Raw genomic sequence first — 17,613 nt, forward strand, 5'->3', positions numbered from 1 at the left:
CAGGTGTTGTTAAACTACAAGTTCCAGCATGCTTTGCCAATATATAGCAGCTTATTGCTGGAAGGGTATGCTGGGACTTGTAGTTTCACAACACCTGGAGTGTCACAGGCTAGCCAAACCTGGAATACAACCATCTGGGGTATTTTGTAACCCGGCTCTACCGAAGCTGGAAAGGGAATCTACCCAGAGTTATGGCTGCCTTGGAGTCTGAGATTTAACGCAAAGATCCCATTTTTCCAGACAATGTAGGAATCCTCACTGCATGCACAATAAAAACACATCTGCACAAATTACAGGGATATTCAGCTTTATTAAAATATACAACGCGTGACAAAGATCGGACTATATTGTGATATCCAAAGAGGTTCCAAGCAACATCTGTTGCTCACACACGGCGGAGGTGGCCATTTTTTTGTAGCCTATCAATACACCAGGAACCAATTAGACCACAGAGACAGTTCTCGTGAATATTTATTCAGGCCCTATAATGGCAGCCTCCGCTGTGTGTAAACACATTGAGGGTACAGTAATATAGTACAACTATTATGAGGTATAAATATATTTAAAGCAGACATACAATACTATTTCAGCATTTTTGACTATAATGGCGCCAGTTTGACTTCCACATAAAATATCCCTCGACAACCACCTTAGTGACACAGTGTCAGATTCATTGCAATTGTCCAGACTATAACCAGTTGCATAATTGTGAGGAAAGGAGGGGCGCTGACAACTATCTTGGTTGTCAAGGAGCAGCTTAGCTGGAAACCAGGCAAATCTGAAATAGGTCACTTTTGCGGATTGTTTCGATGGTAATGTCCCACTGACAAGATGATGTGTTCATCGTGACATAGATCCTGAGGGGGCAGCTCACATGAACAACAGTATATGTTGCTGTAGTGTGTAGTCCAACTCCATGCCATTCTGTGGCTCACCAGGGTTTGTTAAACTACAAGTCCCAGGATGCCCTGCCAGCCATCAGCTGTCTATCTACTGACAAAGCATGCTGGGGCTTGTAGTTTCACAACACCTTGGCCAGGCCTGGTTTAGACTATAGCGAGTGGACATTGCTATGGAGCAGACTAGAAGTCGCCGTCTTGCATCCTTCACCCATACTCCTCATTAAACAGGAATAGAAAACTATAATACAGGATGGTTAATAAAATAATATACTTTAATGTTAAGGATTTATTTTGACTGCAAGAAACCGTATTTCAAGTTGTATAATTTACTTTGAAGCAATAATCCAAATAACTGTTCTAGGTGACTCAGCATTAAACGTACAGATCCATATAACATACAGTAAGTCTAATAGGCTTGAGTAGACTATGGTTCTATTGCCAGCGGTGGGCAGGTTATACAGGCACTTAGTTATCCTACCTCTGATCTATAGTAATGAGAGGTGACTTCATTCCGGAGCAGGGACTCAATTACACCTGGTCTATGGATGAGGGAGCAGAATGTAGCTTTATCATGATTCTAGTGTTCTAGGTTACACAACAGGACTGAGCATAGAGCATTAGTATCGTTCTAGGTTACACAACAGGACTGAGCATAGAGCATTAGTATCGTTCTAGGTTACACAACAGGACTGAGCATAGAGCATTAGTATTGTTCTAGGTTACACAACAGGACCGATCCGGCAGATCATTAGTATCGTTCTAGGTTACACAACAGGACCGATCCGGCAGATCATTAGCATCGTTCTAGGTTACGCGACAGGACCGATCCTGCAGAGCATTAGCATCGTTCTAGGTTACGCGACAGGACCGATCCTGCAGAGCATTAGCATCGTTCTAGGTTACGCAACAGGAACGATCCTGCAGATCATTAGCATCGTTCTAGGTTACAGAACAGGACCGATCATACAGAGAATTAGTATCGTTCTAGGTTACACAACAGGACCGATCCTGCAGAGCATTAGCATCGTTCTAGGTTACACAACAACAGGACCGATCCTGCAGAGCATTAGCATCGTTCTAGGTTACAGAACAGGACCGATCATACAGAGAATTAGCATCAATCTAGGTTACATTGCAGTCTTTGGAAGCACAGCCAGGGTATTAGGAGGCTTTGTGAATTATGATACTCTGTTGGTTACAGTATGAACCCACCGAATAAGTAGACTTCCTTTCTTGCTCATCAGAGACTACAGTGATGAAGAGAAAGTTCCTCTCTGGATAGAAGGAATGAAATCAATGAAGGACAATGAAAAAACCAAGAAGAAAAAGATGAAGAAGACCTTGAAGGCTCGTCTAAAAGAGAGGATGAAGAGACAGGGCCCAAATGACCCACTCTTGAAGGCATATATGGAATCTGTGAGGTACAAAGACTAACGAGGAGAGTTCTGGCATGAGTGAAGCAGAAAGTGTCCAGGACACTGGGTATATGTCACAATATACTAATTCTACGTTTGCTTTATGTATTGTCCCTCTGGGTGTGTGGTATCCATATTTTTGTGCTAATGTAATGGCTATATTTGATACCCATTGTCTTATTGCTCTTATAACTGCTTTTCAGAGAGTCCGACTTTGATTACCAAGACAAGGCAGAAGCCAGTGGCGATTCAGGCAAGGAATTCTAGTGTTCTAGGTTACACAACAGGCCTGAGCATAGAGTATTAGTATAGTTCTAGGTTATACAACAGGCCTGAGCATAGAGTATTAGTATAGTTCTAGGTTATACAACAGGACCGATCATACAGAGCGTTAGCATCGTTCTAGGTTACACAGCAACAGGACCGATCATACAGAGCATTAGCATCGTTCTAGGTTACACAACAGGACCGATCCTGCAGAGCATTAGTATCATTCTAGGTTACGCAATAACAGGACCGATCCTGCAGAGCATTAGCATTGTTCTATGTTACATTGCAGTCTTTGGAAGCAAAGCCAGGGTATAAGGAGGCTTTGTGAATGAGAATAGAAGGTTGTAGTTGCGTTACATAAATCAGGTATAATTTGATACAAGCACAGGAATAGGATTATACGTGTGATTATTGTTAAAAACAGAAGACCAATCTTCCGGGTTTTATGAACCAAGTGTACACATTAAAGCAGACAGACAATATGGCAGTTGGAAGCACAATAAAATGTGTTACACAAATAATTTAAATATACAAAGACAATCTAATATTAAGCGTTTATCTGAGATCCCCTCTATCGGAGGCATTTTGTTCCATGTGATGCTGTAAAGGCCGTGCAGATATATTAACGCCAAGTCACTGACTTAACATAGCGCCATCAGATTAAGATTAAAATGATACTAACATACTTTGGTTTATGGTCCTTCGTGTAATATTCACAAACACATCCATACGATGACCATTATTATACATCGTTAAAGAGGCCAATAATGGCGTGAAATTACATTTTGATTGACATTTAAAAAGAAAAGGTTTCAAGAGGACCCATTGGTCATCAATAGACGGAAAGGTCCACTTTAAAGTTTTTAGGGAAACAAGCAGCATATTTTGTGTTCGATTAATATGAACAGTCTTCAGCACTTACATTAATTCTGAGATTACATAAACTTCTTTGATTCATGCTTGAGAGCAGTGGACAGGAGCTGCATTTTCCCTCTTTTCCACTAGAGGGCGGTCGTCATACAGCTAGACAACATGCAAGTGTGTGTTAGAGTATAGGGTGCGAGTAGTGATGGAGATTCTTCATCTGTTTAACTGCGGAAGAACTTCTTGTTTAGCAGGAAGATGAGAAGATTAACGTTAATCTTCGCTTTATCGAACATCTTCATAACAGCCACTCCCTCATACTGCAACTGGAGGAGATCCTGTGGGGACAGCACAAAGAAAGAGGATTTTTACTCACCGTAAAATCAGATTCTCTTACTATACTGGGGGACACTGCGTTACCTTGGGGTATAGTAGGTGGGACTGGAGTTAGGCACTTATAAACTTGTTTGTTCCCCTGACTTCTCCCCCACTATGCCCCTCCTCTGTAGCAGACTTCAGTTTTGTATAACCAAGCCAGGAAGAGAGAAGAAGCAATTTAGAAAGCAACACCAAAGACAGCACCACTTTCAGAGCAAGGGAGGGCGCGCAGTGTCCCCCAGTGTAGTGAGAAACTGATTTTACGGTGAGTAAAAATCCTCTTTTCTCTGTCCTACCACTGGGGGACACTGCGTTACCTTGGGGAGCTACCAAAGCTGTGTCCAAGGGCGGGAATGCTCTGGAACGGCTGTGCGCAGTATTTTGTGGCCAAAACCCTGCATTTGTGAATGCAAAGGCATGCAAAAAAGAAAACAACATGCAGCAGAAACAGACTCTGCCACTCTACAACTGCGCCATTGAATGACGCTGTTGTGCCGTACAAAAAGCTGCAACCCTCCTGGAGAGTGCACTGTTAAAGTCACTGGATCCTGCAGAAGGGTACAGACAGAATGTTGGTCGTGATGCAGTGGCAAGAGACCACCTAGACCCTGCCCTGCCCCGTACGCTCTTTAGCGCTAGAGAGGCTAAAGGGCATAAAATTCCTAAACAGGAACTGTGCGAACAAGAGCACAAACTATCTCCCGTTGGAGAAACGTTACACACAAAGAAGAGGCACAAGAATGATACAACGCTCCGCTATTTTTTGGGGAAATAAAATGAGGAAGAGCCATACACACTCTCGCCCCGGATCCCCTACGAGATGTGATATCCAAGGGAGCAGCCTGCATTGAGCCAACAACTCAATGATATCCAAAAGATCACCATATACACTGATTCAACAGCTTAAGCCAATCAGCGATAGCTAAGGAAGCACTGATACAGTGCTTGAACCATTCAGAGATATACAAGGGAACACTCATACAATGAGCTAAACGGCTTAACAAACTCAGCGATATCTGAGGAAGCACTCATATAGAGAACTGACAACCTAAGGCCGTCATATATACAAGAGAGCACTCATACCATGAGTTAACAGTTTTAAAAATAAAAATTCAGAGAGTCACCGGAGGCCGAAGCAAGCCCCCTGATGACGAGAATTAGACTCCCTGGAAATATGCGACCAACCAAAGGTGGGCTAAGCCTGAAGAAACCCCTTAAGCAAGACAACCTTCTGTTGAGCTAACTGGAGAGCCACGGGAACTGCCGCTGAAGGGAGTAAGGCGGAGACCCGAATCGGAGCCAGCTAGAAAAGAAAACCCTTTAAAAATTCCTGAGTGGGACGTGTAAAACTCAAGGAATTTACACCAACCGAATATAGTTTCAAGCCCAAAGAAACAGCTGAAGAAGAAGCTCTACGGCTGTATTTGAGGTAGCAACCATTTTCCTGTAAGGGCTCTCAGGCCGTAAATGTTGGGCGTCCGACGCCTCAGCGTCAAACTAGATGATGGAAATCAAAAAGGGCCGATCTGCAAGATGAGGCCGCTCTGGAACCTGAAAAAGAGGGACGTCAACGCTAGTCCCCTAAACCAGGAGAACACTGCTTTGCGAGACACACGGCGGACCACCAGACTAGCTGGGATGCGCCTCTTCCTAGAAACTCTTAAACACCCACGAGGATATGGGACCTGTAAATAACATGTACACTCCCTATGTTCTAGGGAGACCCGACTTGGCTATGGACAAATCCACTTGAGGGTCATAAGATTGAGAACAGACAGACAAAACAGGTCAACATGTCAAAAGAACCCGGGCTCCCTCTCGGAGAGCCCTATGACCTAACCAGGAAGGCACAAAGGTATTACCCTGAGGTGACCCACTCTACCTGGTAAATGACTGATTGCTAAGGCATTCGGCACTCAATAAAAATACTTTGGACTCGCTTGTCCCATAGTATGGCACAAAGCACACCCCTCCGACCATACACAGGTCGACCCCTATCCTGCAATTAGGATATGGGTATTCCAGAAGTGCTACAAATTTACAACAGCCCTGCATTATGAGACCGAAGCTCTACAGGTTTTCTGACCCCCTGTACAAGAAGGAGAACTGACCCACTTAAAAATCTTTGTGGCTAAGCACCACCCGAAAGGTAAACCAGTGGATCAGGGCAGAGGGATGCGATGCATGTCCGAAACAAGGAAGGCAGCTTCCCTTGAAAACTAAAACTAAACTAAGTATAGGTAGGAGCCTATACAGAAGTGACCTTTCTCCAGAAGGCACTTACAACAACTGAAGTCAGCTACAGAGGAGGGGCATAGTGGGGGAGGTGTCAGGGGAACAAACAAGTTTATAAGTGCCTAACTCCAGTCCCACCTACTATACCCCCAAGGTAACGCAGTGTCCCCCAGTGGTAGGACAGAGAAAAAGGATTTTAGAGGAAAGACGTCACTGCTCATTATTACACCTCTATCTATATAGTACAGAGCTGAATATAGGATGGCTGACAGAAATCTGTGTTGAAAGCAGATTCATAATCTGCCTCTCTGTACAATCTGGTACACGGTCATATCGAGCACATAAACCACTATTTTACGTTACAATATATCAAAGAGCTATATAATATACATGATATAACTGCAGTGTTACTTTCCTAAATATGTCTACCACGGTCTTTGATTCTTTTAAAACAGGTTGTCATCGTGGCACTTCTCTATCTTGCATCGTTCTAAACCAGCAGAGTGGGACTGACAGGCTTGCTTTACAGAAATGCTCGGCTTAGATTGGTGGACTCGTACGCAGGGACTGTGCTCGTTATAACACAAGCTGATCTGACTGCAGGCTAATTTTTTGGCCTGTATTAGATACAATAAGGACACTGTCCTTAAGATAGAGGAGATTCACTGACATCCCAATTAGCACCGCTGCCTCTAACCACCTCTGACATCTCTAGCTTCTCCCATTCAGTCTTCTCGCTCTCAGACCACAAGTTCCTTTCCTGCTACCTCTCACTATCTCCCGATTCCACACAGACACACGTTAACTTCCGTGAGCCTATACCTCTTCTCGACCTTCTAGAACCTCTCCTAGTTCCAGTTTCTTCCGTCTTGCCCCTAAGCTGCTGTCCGTCTCTACAACACCACATTCTCATCTGCCTTTGACACCTCTGCCCCAGCTACCTTATTTAGGACTCACTAACTGCAGAACGCCAATGGAGAAAATCCAGATCAGACTATCTCCGCCAGTCACCCGGCCAGTTCCTTCCACCCTACTGTAACTGCTTCAGAGATCCTCTCTTCCCCAACCTGTCCTCCCTACCTCCAAGCTCCTTCTTTCCCTCTCCAAAATCTGCTGGCAACTTGCTCACTTCCTCAACCACTCCACCAGTGGTGGTGGACATTCCCCTACACCTTAAAACACGCTCTTATCTCAGTTTCTCAAAAAAAACACAAAAAAACAAAACAAAACACTTTGTTCACATGCTCCTTCTCTCCAGCTACCACCCCATTTCTTTGCTTCCAAAATTCTTGAATGGCTCTTCTTCAACCAACTAACCCATTTTTTCTCCTCCCTCTACAGTCTGGAGTCCGGCCCCGCATCACTCCACCAAAACTGCCCTCATTAAAAAAGGTAAAGATGACCTACTCTTAGCCAAATCGAAGGGCAACTCCCTTCTCATACTACTTGACATCTCCACTGTCACTCTGCTCCTTGACGCACTTGGCCGAAGTGGCACTGCCCTCTCCTGGTTTGCCCCCTACCGCTGGTCGTTTCTATGTCTGCACCTTGTTGCCCTTCCCTTTACTCCCTTTTGGATATCCTCAAGTCTCTGTCCTAAGCGCTCTGCTCTTCGCTCTCTCTCTACACCTCCTGTCGGGGAACTTGTACACTCTCTTGGCCTCTACTACCACCTCTACGAAGACAAAACCCAAATCTACCTTTCCTATCCACATCAAACTTAAAATGTCCAAATTGAAGCTCATTTTTCCCCCTACTAATGTCACTACTGTATTGTCCAAAGACCTGTCAGCTACCCAGAAGATAAAAAAAAATGCTGCAGCCACTTAGACCACAGAGTGCCCAGATCACTGTTCGATTTGTCCATATACTGTGTGGCTAAACATTAGATAATCTCCCAGGCCGACTCACAGGAGCCAAATTCAAACACCTTGCATGGTCAGAAGTGGTCATTGTCCATCTAGATGCACCCCAACTTCAATCATGTAATTTTCCCCAATTCCTCTGCGTGTCAAACCTAACCACTCTTTGGTAAGATCACCAATTTTGTAGCGTACAAAGGAATAATAGATGCACATTCACGTTGGGGAGGTCGCCCGGCTTTCTCGATCTAGTCTCGTCTCCGTGTCACTGACCTGATAGTTCAGCTGAAATTTTTCCATATCAACGCCCAAGAATTTGGTCTTCACTTGAAACTTCCCAGGCTCCTCGCTGGGGGTGATCTCAAAAATGACGTTGCGGAATCTGAAAGGCAAAGCAGTTGGTGGATACACAAAGGGTGTTGGAGTGGATCGCCACTGACAGAGGACTGTGGTGGACTCAAGTCAGGAGAGAAATACTCACTGGCTGAATGGAAGATCTTCAATCTCCAGTAAGACGCCCTTCTCTCGCAGTCTGGTCGCGGTGTAGTTCAGAGTGTTCTTCTTATTCTTCCCTGTAGGCCTTGTGAAGACACAATTAGACTTGTAGGTAAGATTAACCACCGATGAAGTCAATTAAAATATCACTATTCCATAACAAGGAAAGTCTCGAAGGCGGCTCAACATACTTCTGGTTGGCGGTGAGGTTGTCCAGACAAGTCTTGATGTACTGATTATAGAAGTCGATCTGCTCCTCGTGAAAGGCCTTCTTGCAATGCAGCCTTTGCGTGGTCTGTCGTAGCTTCACCAGCTCAGCCTTCCTGTGTTGCCGATATCTCCTTTGATTCCGAATGTCCTGGATAAAGTGAGAAAGGTAGAAGCATTTAAGAAAAAAACAAAAACATAACTGGCCAGAGCTCCTCCTTATGAAAACGGTTTACATAGAACAATTGCTTAAACTACATATAGACAATGGTAAACAAGACATTTTCTTTCTCCCACCTTGGGTATAGAGGACGCTAGTGCTGGAGTAGGCACCGATTCTAAAACCTCACCCAGCTACTTAAAACAAAGGTTCACTACTCCATTTAAACAGTTTCACCGTTTAGAGTTCCTGCCTACTCCAACACCCTCTATACCCAACGTTAGCAGTGTCCTCCTAAAGGAATCATAGAAACCATACAAAAATTCTCTAGTAGTTCTAAAATCCATCCATTCTACAGGAACTTGGTCTCCTGACGAGACATTTCCCTCATGGTCCTTGGTTCTACTACTAGAACACAATGAGCCGCAAGAATCTATCCAAACATACCTTGGTGATCATGTTGATTATGTCCTGATAATGGTTCTTGGAGGACACCAGTCCCAGGCTCTCCAGCTTACGTAAATTGCGGATAATCTTACGCTTCTTGTCCTCGATAGACAGCTGACAGTTGCCCAGAAGCGATCGGTGGCGTCTCATCTTCTCCGGCGTCTGGGCATCCCTGAGGACGCGCTGGTGCATTAAGTGATTGTGTGACGCTTCCTGTCCATACAAGAGCCAAAACACTAATTAACACATCACATGGTGGGACATCCGTTGGTGGATCCGCAACCCATGTAAGCATCAAATGAGGGATTGCTGGAGTTTTCCCAATGGACTGGGCAACGCTACGAAACCAGGACAAGACATTGTGAAATTACCACCAGGCAAACCCGCCCTAGAACTATACACAACGTATTTTGAACCCAACATTGTTGGATTGTTAAAGTAAGTACAGACTTATACTTAATCAGTAGCAGAAAGAAAAAAGTAATAATACCACTGTATAGGTCATTGGTACGGCCTCATCTAGAATACTGTGTTCAGTTCTGGAGGCCGTATATCCAGAAGGATATAAATACATAAGAGACTGTACAAAGAAGGGCAACTAAAATGGTGCATGGTCTACAGCACAAAACTTACCTGGAGAGACTAAAATATCTTAATATGTATAGTTTGGAGCAGAGAAGGGAACACGATAGGAACTTTCAAATATATCAAGGGTTATAACAAGGTGCAGGAGGGAAACATTCTACAAAGGAAGAGAAGTATTAGAACACGAGGACATGCACTGACACTGGGGGGGGAAGAGAAGTATTAGAACACGAGGACATGTACTGACACTGGGGGGAAGAGAAGTATTAGAACACGAGGACATGTACTGACACTGGGGGGAAGAGAAGTATTAGAACACGAGGACATGTACTGACACTGGGGGGAAGAGAAGTATTAGAACACGAGGACATGTACTGACACTGGGGGGAAGAGAAGTATTAGAACATGAGGACATGCACTGACACTGGGGGGGGAAGAGAAGTATTAGAACACGAGGACATGTACTGACACTGGGGGGAAGAGAAGTATTAGAACACGAGGACATGTACTGACACTGGGGGGAAGAGAAGTATTAGAACATGAGGACATGCACTGACACTGGGGGGGGAAGAGAAGTATTAGAACACGAGGACATGTACTGACACTGGGGGGAAGAGAAGTATTAGAACACGAGGACATGTACTGACACTGGGGGGAAGAGAAGTATTAGAACACAAGCACATGCACTGACACTGGGGGGAAGAGAAGTATTAGAACACGAGGACATGTACTGACACTGGGGGAAGAGAAGTATTAGAACACGAGGACATGTACTGACACTGGGGGGAAGAGAAGTATTAGAACACGAGGACATGTACTGACACTGGGGGGAAGAGAAGTATTAGAACATGAGGACATGCACTGACACTGGGGGGGGAAGAGAAGTATTAGAACACGAGGACATGTACTGACACTGGGGGGAAGAGAAGTATTAGAACACGAGGACATGTACTGACACTGGGGGGAAGAGAAGTATTAGAACATGAGGACATGCACTGACACTGGGGGGGGAAGAGAAGTATTAGAACACGAGGACATGTACTGACACTGGGGGGAAGAGAAGTATTAGAACACGAGGACATGTACTGACACTGGGGGGAAGAGAAGTATTAGAACACAAGCACATGCACTGACACTGGGGGGAAGAGAAGTATTAGAACACGAGGACATGTACTGACACTGGGGGAAGAGAAGTATTAGAACACGAGGACATGTACTGACACTGGGGGAAGAGAAGTATTAGAACACGAGGACATGTACTGACACTGGGGGGAAGAGAAGTATTAGAACACGAGGACATGTACTGACACTGGGGGGAGGAGAAGTATTAGAACATGAGGACATGCACTGACACTGGGGGAAGAGAAGTATTAGAACACGAGGACATGCACTGACACTGGAGGGGGGGGGGGGAGGAAGGGTTCAGAGCAAATGTGGGGAAAACTACTTCACAGAAAGGGTAGTGGATAAGTGGAATAGTCTCCATCAGAGGTGGTAGAGGCCAATACAGTAGAACATGCTTGGGATAGACATAAGAATATCCGTATAAAGAACTAGGGATCAAATATCGTTTGAGGTTACCATAGGTTAATAAAACACTGGGCAGACTAGATGGGCCAAGCGGTTCTTATCTGCCGTCAAATTCTGTGTCTCTGAACAGCAATTAATACAATTGAACCTACGACATTCTAACCTCCAATAAAGGTACAAGGAGAACTTAATACCAGACATGGAAGCAGATACAAAAACTCACCTGTTGTGAAGAGGCCGAGATGTTGAGAAGCTCTGGGAGGGAGTCCGCAGGCTGGGACTGTATGACGTCCAGTAACATGTGCTTGGTGCTACATGGAAGCAACAGACAGCATTAGTGTTCCATACGTTGTCTCATTAGGTCAATGATCGTATAAAGGAAATATATCAGTCTTTTGCTTTCACGGGTTTAGTCAACAGATTTCCCGCATTTTACATCCGGCCCATTTCATCGTCCGATTCGTCCGAAATTCCGGTCAGGATGCAAACTCGGTTAGCAGATGACTTTGATCTGGTTGTATGAGCATCCATGGGATGACCACACCATGAAGCTCCAGTTGTCCAGCCTGAGTGTTACACCCATAAGTACAAATGCCCCTTGCCCACCTCTGATGCAGGGCACCAGAAAAACAACTCAGGGACTGTTCTTGTTGCTTCCAATGCCCGCCCAATGCGTAATAATAACCTACCGTTTGTAGCGCCCCTACTGTTAGACAAATATATGCAACGTGTGAGGAACGAGAAGAGATTGATATGTGACAACAGGAGGTTGAATTGTACCAGTCTAGCGGTAAGCTTAGACGTTGCTCAACACCGTTCTGAAGGCCAATTCCGTATACCTAGTCCTGGTCTTGGATCCATGAATAAACCATTCTCTAGGTCACAATGTATGTTAATCTCGACCTTGGTGAATTAACAAGTTGGACTCTCATTGGTCGATACAAACCGCAAACTCACCTTAGCAAGAGACTGTGCGTATCCATCTCTTCTGCGTTTTCCGCGATCATATCAAACTTGTTTGTGAGAGTAAGAGACATCTCCAGCTTCCTGAGCTGGGCCAGAGCTTGTTCAGAGGCAGCGTCCTGCAGGTTAGAGGTGCTTTCCCCTACAACACAGACCAGAGGCCGTTACCTTCCCAAAATAGGTCACTTAGAAAGAAAAGGCTCCGTATAGATGTATCTTGAAGGCCAACTAGGCACATACAAATGTTGCTTGTTTGTTTTCTACGGTCTTTACGGCAGTGTTGGAGGAAAGCCTTCCATACAGAAAGAAATGTCTATACTCGCTTTTCTTAGATAAAAGTCATTCAAAAGTTATGAGGATTTGTAAGCATTTTATTTTATGCAGTGTAGTTTCTATCTATAACCAACAGAGGTCACTGTTACATCGTAGAAAGAGTTTCAAATTGAATTTTCACACACACTAGTTATGGACACTAGATTGTTAAGACAATACTACTGAACACACTTTTGTCGAGAAGCCTCATAAGATAATACAATAAAACAAATATGAAACGTAATTTACATTTTATTTTATGTACCAGGTTGGGGAAAGATTATTATTGAAATTCTGTTTTTATAATGGACGCTGCTCAACTAACATACAAAAGAGGAAACAGTAATTGTGTCGTCCTTCTATAAATTTAGAATCATCTCACGTACCAATCAGGGAATGTACCGTGGGCAGCTCTCCTAGATCTTCCAAGAGTTCATGTATCGGATCTTTGTGGTCAGGGGCAATGGAATCTTGGTGTTCCAGTAACAGCTAGTAACAAACAGATCGTGGAACAGGAAAAAAATTAATTACCAAACGCAACCTTCTCATCCATCACATAGTTGCACTATAAATCGGCGGTGGCAGTCAATGTTATTCAGTGTACTGCTTACCTTGTGCGTATCGATCAATTCTCCAACAGTTATATAGATGACCGGTTTGATGGTGTTGACCATCTCCGAATACTCATCTACGTTGAATCGGTCTTCTGGCTCTGGAACATTGCAAGCTGTGCGGATAAATTTCCTACAGCCAGAGAAAGGAGAAGACGTTATTCAATGGGTTGAGTATGATTGAACAGGTTGTCTTGTCGAGGGTATAAACGGGACTCACATTTGTTGGGGGATCAATACTGACCTGAACTTCCAGTGCGTCTCCTCCAGATATTGGTTGACGAGGCCGAGGTGAGAATCGTCAAACATCTTGTTAGCGGCAGCGTGCTGGAGAACCTTGGCGATGGAGCCCAACGTTCGTCTTTGGTCTGGGTGAATCGTTCCACCCGCCGATATGTCCACAATGTCAAAGGCGTCCGGGGCCACCACGGCCGGGTTCATGAAGCGATAGTAGAGCAAGTTCCCCACGATCTGCCATTCAGAGTTCAACAATGAACAACATTGCCCCTTCCTGGAGTCTCGAGGCATTTTGGCAAACTAGCTGTTGGCGGCTGTCCTACGACCTTAAAACTCACAACACAGAGCGTGTTTCAGGGTGAAATGCCCATATAGGGCAGGTAGACCTCATGATAAATATTTAGTAGCCACCCAACATATCAAAATGGAAAAGGCCTCCTGTTACTAGGAGATTCTACAGGGTTGCAAAACAGTAATCTGTACAAATTATACTATAAATAAAATACGCAGTCAGGGTGAGAATACAAGTCTGCCCGCAAAAAATTCACAGTCAGGCCAATAGGAAACTTAAAGTAGCAAAACCATTTAGATGCAAGACTGCCTTTCTTGGGGAAGGGTCCAAAAAAACACCGGGTAACCTAGCAATGCTAGGTTGCCCATCAATGCTATGCTCAGGAGAGACTTTCCTACCAACCTTGTGGATGTCCTCTTCTCTTGCTTTCGGGAACTTCCGACTTAAGGAATCTTTCAGGACTTTACCAACGTAACGCATTCCGTACCTAAGAGAGGGAACAGAGAGAGTTCTGTCGTTCCACTATACAAAATAGCATGCCATGTACCCAAATGTCACCTTCTATGCCCCAATTGTTTCAGTGACTCTTGTTGCCTCCTATAGACTCAACCATTCCCGAATGAGAACAGGGCAAGTCAGGGGGGAGAAACCTTCCACCACCTATACAGATGTATACAAATCTGGAATTACAACCAATCTCTGAGAATAATTCACGGATCCCTTTGCCAAGGAGTAATCCTATATGTTAACGAATAATGGCACAAAGTAAGCCAACCTGTAAACAGCTTACTCCTCTTCTTGTGTGTATTTAAAACCATAAAATAGACTCCAAATATACAAGCCAACACCAATTGGCACCAGCCACAGAAGCTCGCTCCTAAATATATTATCTCGCAGCTACACTCGTCTTAGATATTTTACATGTAACATTATTATGACTTACAAGCTACCGCAAGCCACCGACTGAAGACCAAGTGCTGTTATAGAAGGCCACAGAACTCCGTGGTGAATCGTACACTTATATTTGAAGGTCGTGGCAGAATTACGCCTTATACACGTATAGCAGTTTTTGACACAATTTAATATTTTGTTACTATTTTATTACATTTGGTTTAGTAGAATTATTTTCTTGTTTATTTATATTTTAAATAAGCCGTGTTATGCGATAATGTCTAGTTGTTTATATATGTATTTGATTATTAGTAATAAATATTATTAGAATAGTGGAGTAAGAGCTCACCTTACTTAATAAGTAACATTTCAGTATAATAAGCAGCATTATGGAGAGATGACTATCAGACGGGGTGATTAACATCCACTTAGATAATACAACATCTGAATCCCTTAAGTCTTACAGTGATTAGACGTGTAATTAACGTGCACTTTGTGACCAACAGAAATGTTCAGCACCCTCCTAATACTCACGGGATCTGGTCAACGTTTGCAAAAATGGTGGAGAAAAACCGGTCGGTCACCGAGAGTAGGTTACGGATGGAGATATCGAGACGTCGTTGGACCTCCGAGTGGGTGAGCGCCTGCTCAGGAGTCACGTCGTATGGAAGCGTGCTGTGTGATAAACAGAAACAACTTAAAGCACTAAATAACAAAAAATAAAAGAGAATATACATTGTTCAGTCTTTCTCTGACATTCAACGCACTCTGTCCGTGAGAAGGGACAATGGTGTCTTGGGTCAAGTGAACGTTCGACACCACCTTAGGCTGGAAAGATGGCTTGGTACCCATGATAGATTTGTCAACACAAGCCGGACAAAGCGCCCAATTCAGAGACCCTTCGTGCCGAGGAGATAGAATAAGATCTTCCATGTAAGATATTTTAGGTCAACAGTCCACAAGGTCTCAAACGGGGGACGCTGCACGGCCCAAGGACCAAAGACAGAAGACTTTAAGACAAATCGCTGGAAGGAGACAATTTCTTCCTAAAACAGACTGGCAGGGCAGAGATCTGGAGCTTAAGAGAGCCGATTGTCAAACCACTGTCAAGACAGCTTTGTAAATAGGACAAAATGTGTGCCGATTTAAAGCAAGAAGAATGGACACCCTTCCTTCCGCACAAGAAAATATAGGTTATCCTCATCCTATGGTAATTTTATTGCAGACAGGCATTTCTGGCTTTAAGTATGGTCTGAATGACTTTTCTTCAATAGAGAAATATTGGGTACCACTGGTTCTAGAATGTTAAGGGCTTGCTCAACAGCAACAAGTAGGTCGCTGACACATGTTCTTCTAAAAGAAGACTCCTCAAAATCTGAGGGGTCCCCAAAATTCGAATCCCCCCAGCAGCTCGCCTTCCTCTTGAGTAGAGAATTCTGACTCGGGATGGCTTCCGGGCGTTTAGAAGCTTCTAAGCTGAAGTAAATTCCAGTAATCTCTCCAGTGTGCAAGACAATATTGAGAGTGAATGGGCTTCAAGGTGTCTCCTCTTGTGTCAGGGTTATGGGCTCTGACAAACGCTGAACAACGAGGGAGAGAATCAGACTGAGAATTTAGGAGGGTTCTTCCTTACCTCTATAGGACTCACAGCGAGCAGAGTTAGCTCTGCAATAGACTGAACCAATGAAGTCGTCCTGACTAATTCCCACCAACTCAACTGCGATATGCATGGTCCACGGCCTCCCGAGACACATTGGGCACGTATTTGGCAGTGTATGGCCTTTTTCTCCCCTCCTTTAGTCTTCACTTTGAAACTGCTCAGCACACACAGACATAAACCCAATAATTCCCATAGGTACTTTCGTAACACAGGAGAGGAACCTCTGGGTAGTTCGAGCTGAAGAGCTGTCAGTCAGATTCTGATGGGCTTTCTTCAGTGAGGTGATAAGCACCTCCCCCGAGGTCCACTCCAGATACTACGGACACTGTCCAATGGGACAGACCCACAACATGTCATTCTGTCCCTAGTGGAGACTACCACTGTAGCAATCCCCACCTGCCCCGGCCACCAGCTGTACCCGATATCTCAGACTCGGCCTTCGATGGCAGAGATCAGGTTCCCTCTCCGGAAGCCCACCCATTCGAGAACGGGGGGAATAATGACAACATCCGAGACACCAGTTGAAGCTCAACCTTTGAGCGTTGTCCAATAAAGGTCTCTCCAAGCCGTGAAAATAAAGAAGATAAACAGGTTGCCATAACCACAACTTAGCAGATATACCCAAACTGGAGAGTGGATATAGAGGGTCGAAGCTTCTGGAACTCTGACGTTTATTTCTTAATTTACTCGCTCCTGGATATGCCATTATACCCAAGGTAAGTGTCCCTCAAATAGGAAGAAAAATTAACAAATGGCCATAGTTAAAACTTTTATTATACCTCTTTTTGCCTGTTTGCGTCTCCACTTGGTTGACCCAGCTCTTGTAGATCTCTACCGGGTTGATCCGAATGTTTATGGTTTTGTCCTGCAAGACTTCCTTCACCACGTTCCCCAGGATCTGCCGCAAAGCGTTCTGTCCTCTGGCACTGCGGTAAAAGCTCACCAGCAACCTTATGACCGTGGGGTTCCCGGTTATGATGTCTTGTATTCTATCGACCTTGGAGCTACAAGGACAGATAAAAACAAAGATCATCAACGACAGCGGCTTACAACCCAATGAGATGACGAAGGTACTTGGTCATCTCCGCGGGACGTCTTACCTTATCTCTTCTTGCAGAGCGGTGCGGAACAGCTTGAGCAGCAGGTAGGCTTCTCTGCGATTAGAGGCGTAGTTGTAGAGTGTGAAGGTGACGGACTCCATGAACTTGGTGGACTTGTTCTGAGGCATCTCGAAGATCAGCCTGGCCATGTACTCTGGGTTAGTCTGGGAACAAGTCAAATATTCTGTTCACACCAA

The 17,613-nt window shown here is 44.4% G+C and overlaps 1 protein-coding gene across 1 annotated transcript in view; it reads right to left on the reverse strand.

Moving 5' to 3' along the window:
- Nucleotides 1-290: 290 nt before the first annotated feature.
- IQGAP3 (IQ motif containing GTPase activating protein 3) overlaps nt 291-17,613 on the reverse strand; it is a 33,576-nt gene continuing 16,253 nt past the window's right edge. Inside the window, exons 25-38 of the mRNA XM_075192539.1 lie at nt 17,417-17,580; nt 17,096-17,320; nt 15,191-15,331; nt 14,168-14,252; nt 13,481-13,707; nt 13,237-13,369; nt 13,012-13,114; nt 12,308-12,455; nt 11,574-11,661; nt 9,236-9,448; nt 8,613-8,779; nt 8,408-8,506; nt 8,200-8,308; nt 291-3,789 (exon numbers count right to left, since the gene is read on the reverse strand). Of these exons, the coding sequence (XP_075048640.1) occupies nt 3,676-3,789; nt 8,200-8,308; nt 8,408-8,506; nt 8,613-8,779; nt 9,236-9,448; nt 11,574-11,661; nt 12,308-12,455; nt 13,012-13,114; nt 13,237-13,369; nt 13,481-13,707; nt 14,168-14,252; nt 15,191-15,331; nt 17,096-17,320; nt 17,417-17,580 (2,016 nt within the window). The 3' untranslated portion in view covers nt 291-3,675. The remainder of the gene's footprint in view (nt 3,790-8,199; nt 8,309-8,407; nt 8,507-8,612; nt 8,780-9,235; nt 9,449-11,573; nt 11,662-12,307; nt 12,456-13,011; nt 13,115-13,236; nt 13,370-13,480; nt 13,708-14,167; nt 14,253-15,190; nt 15,332-17,095; nt 17,321-17,416; nt 17,581-17,613) is intronic.

Source organism: Mixophyes fleayi, chromosome 12, assembly GCF_038048845.1.
Source record: "Mixophyes fleayi isolate aMixFle1 chromosome 12, aMixFle1.hap1, whole genome shotgun sequence".
NCBI lineage: Eukaryota > Metazoa > Chordata > Amphibia > Anura > Limnodynastidae > Mixophyes > Mixophyes fleayi.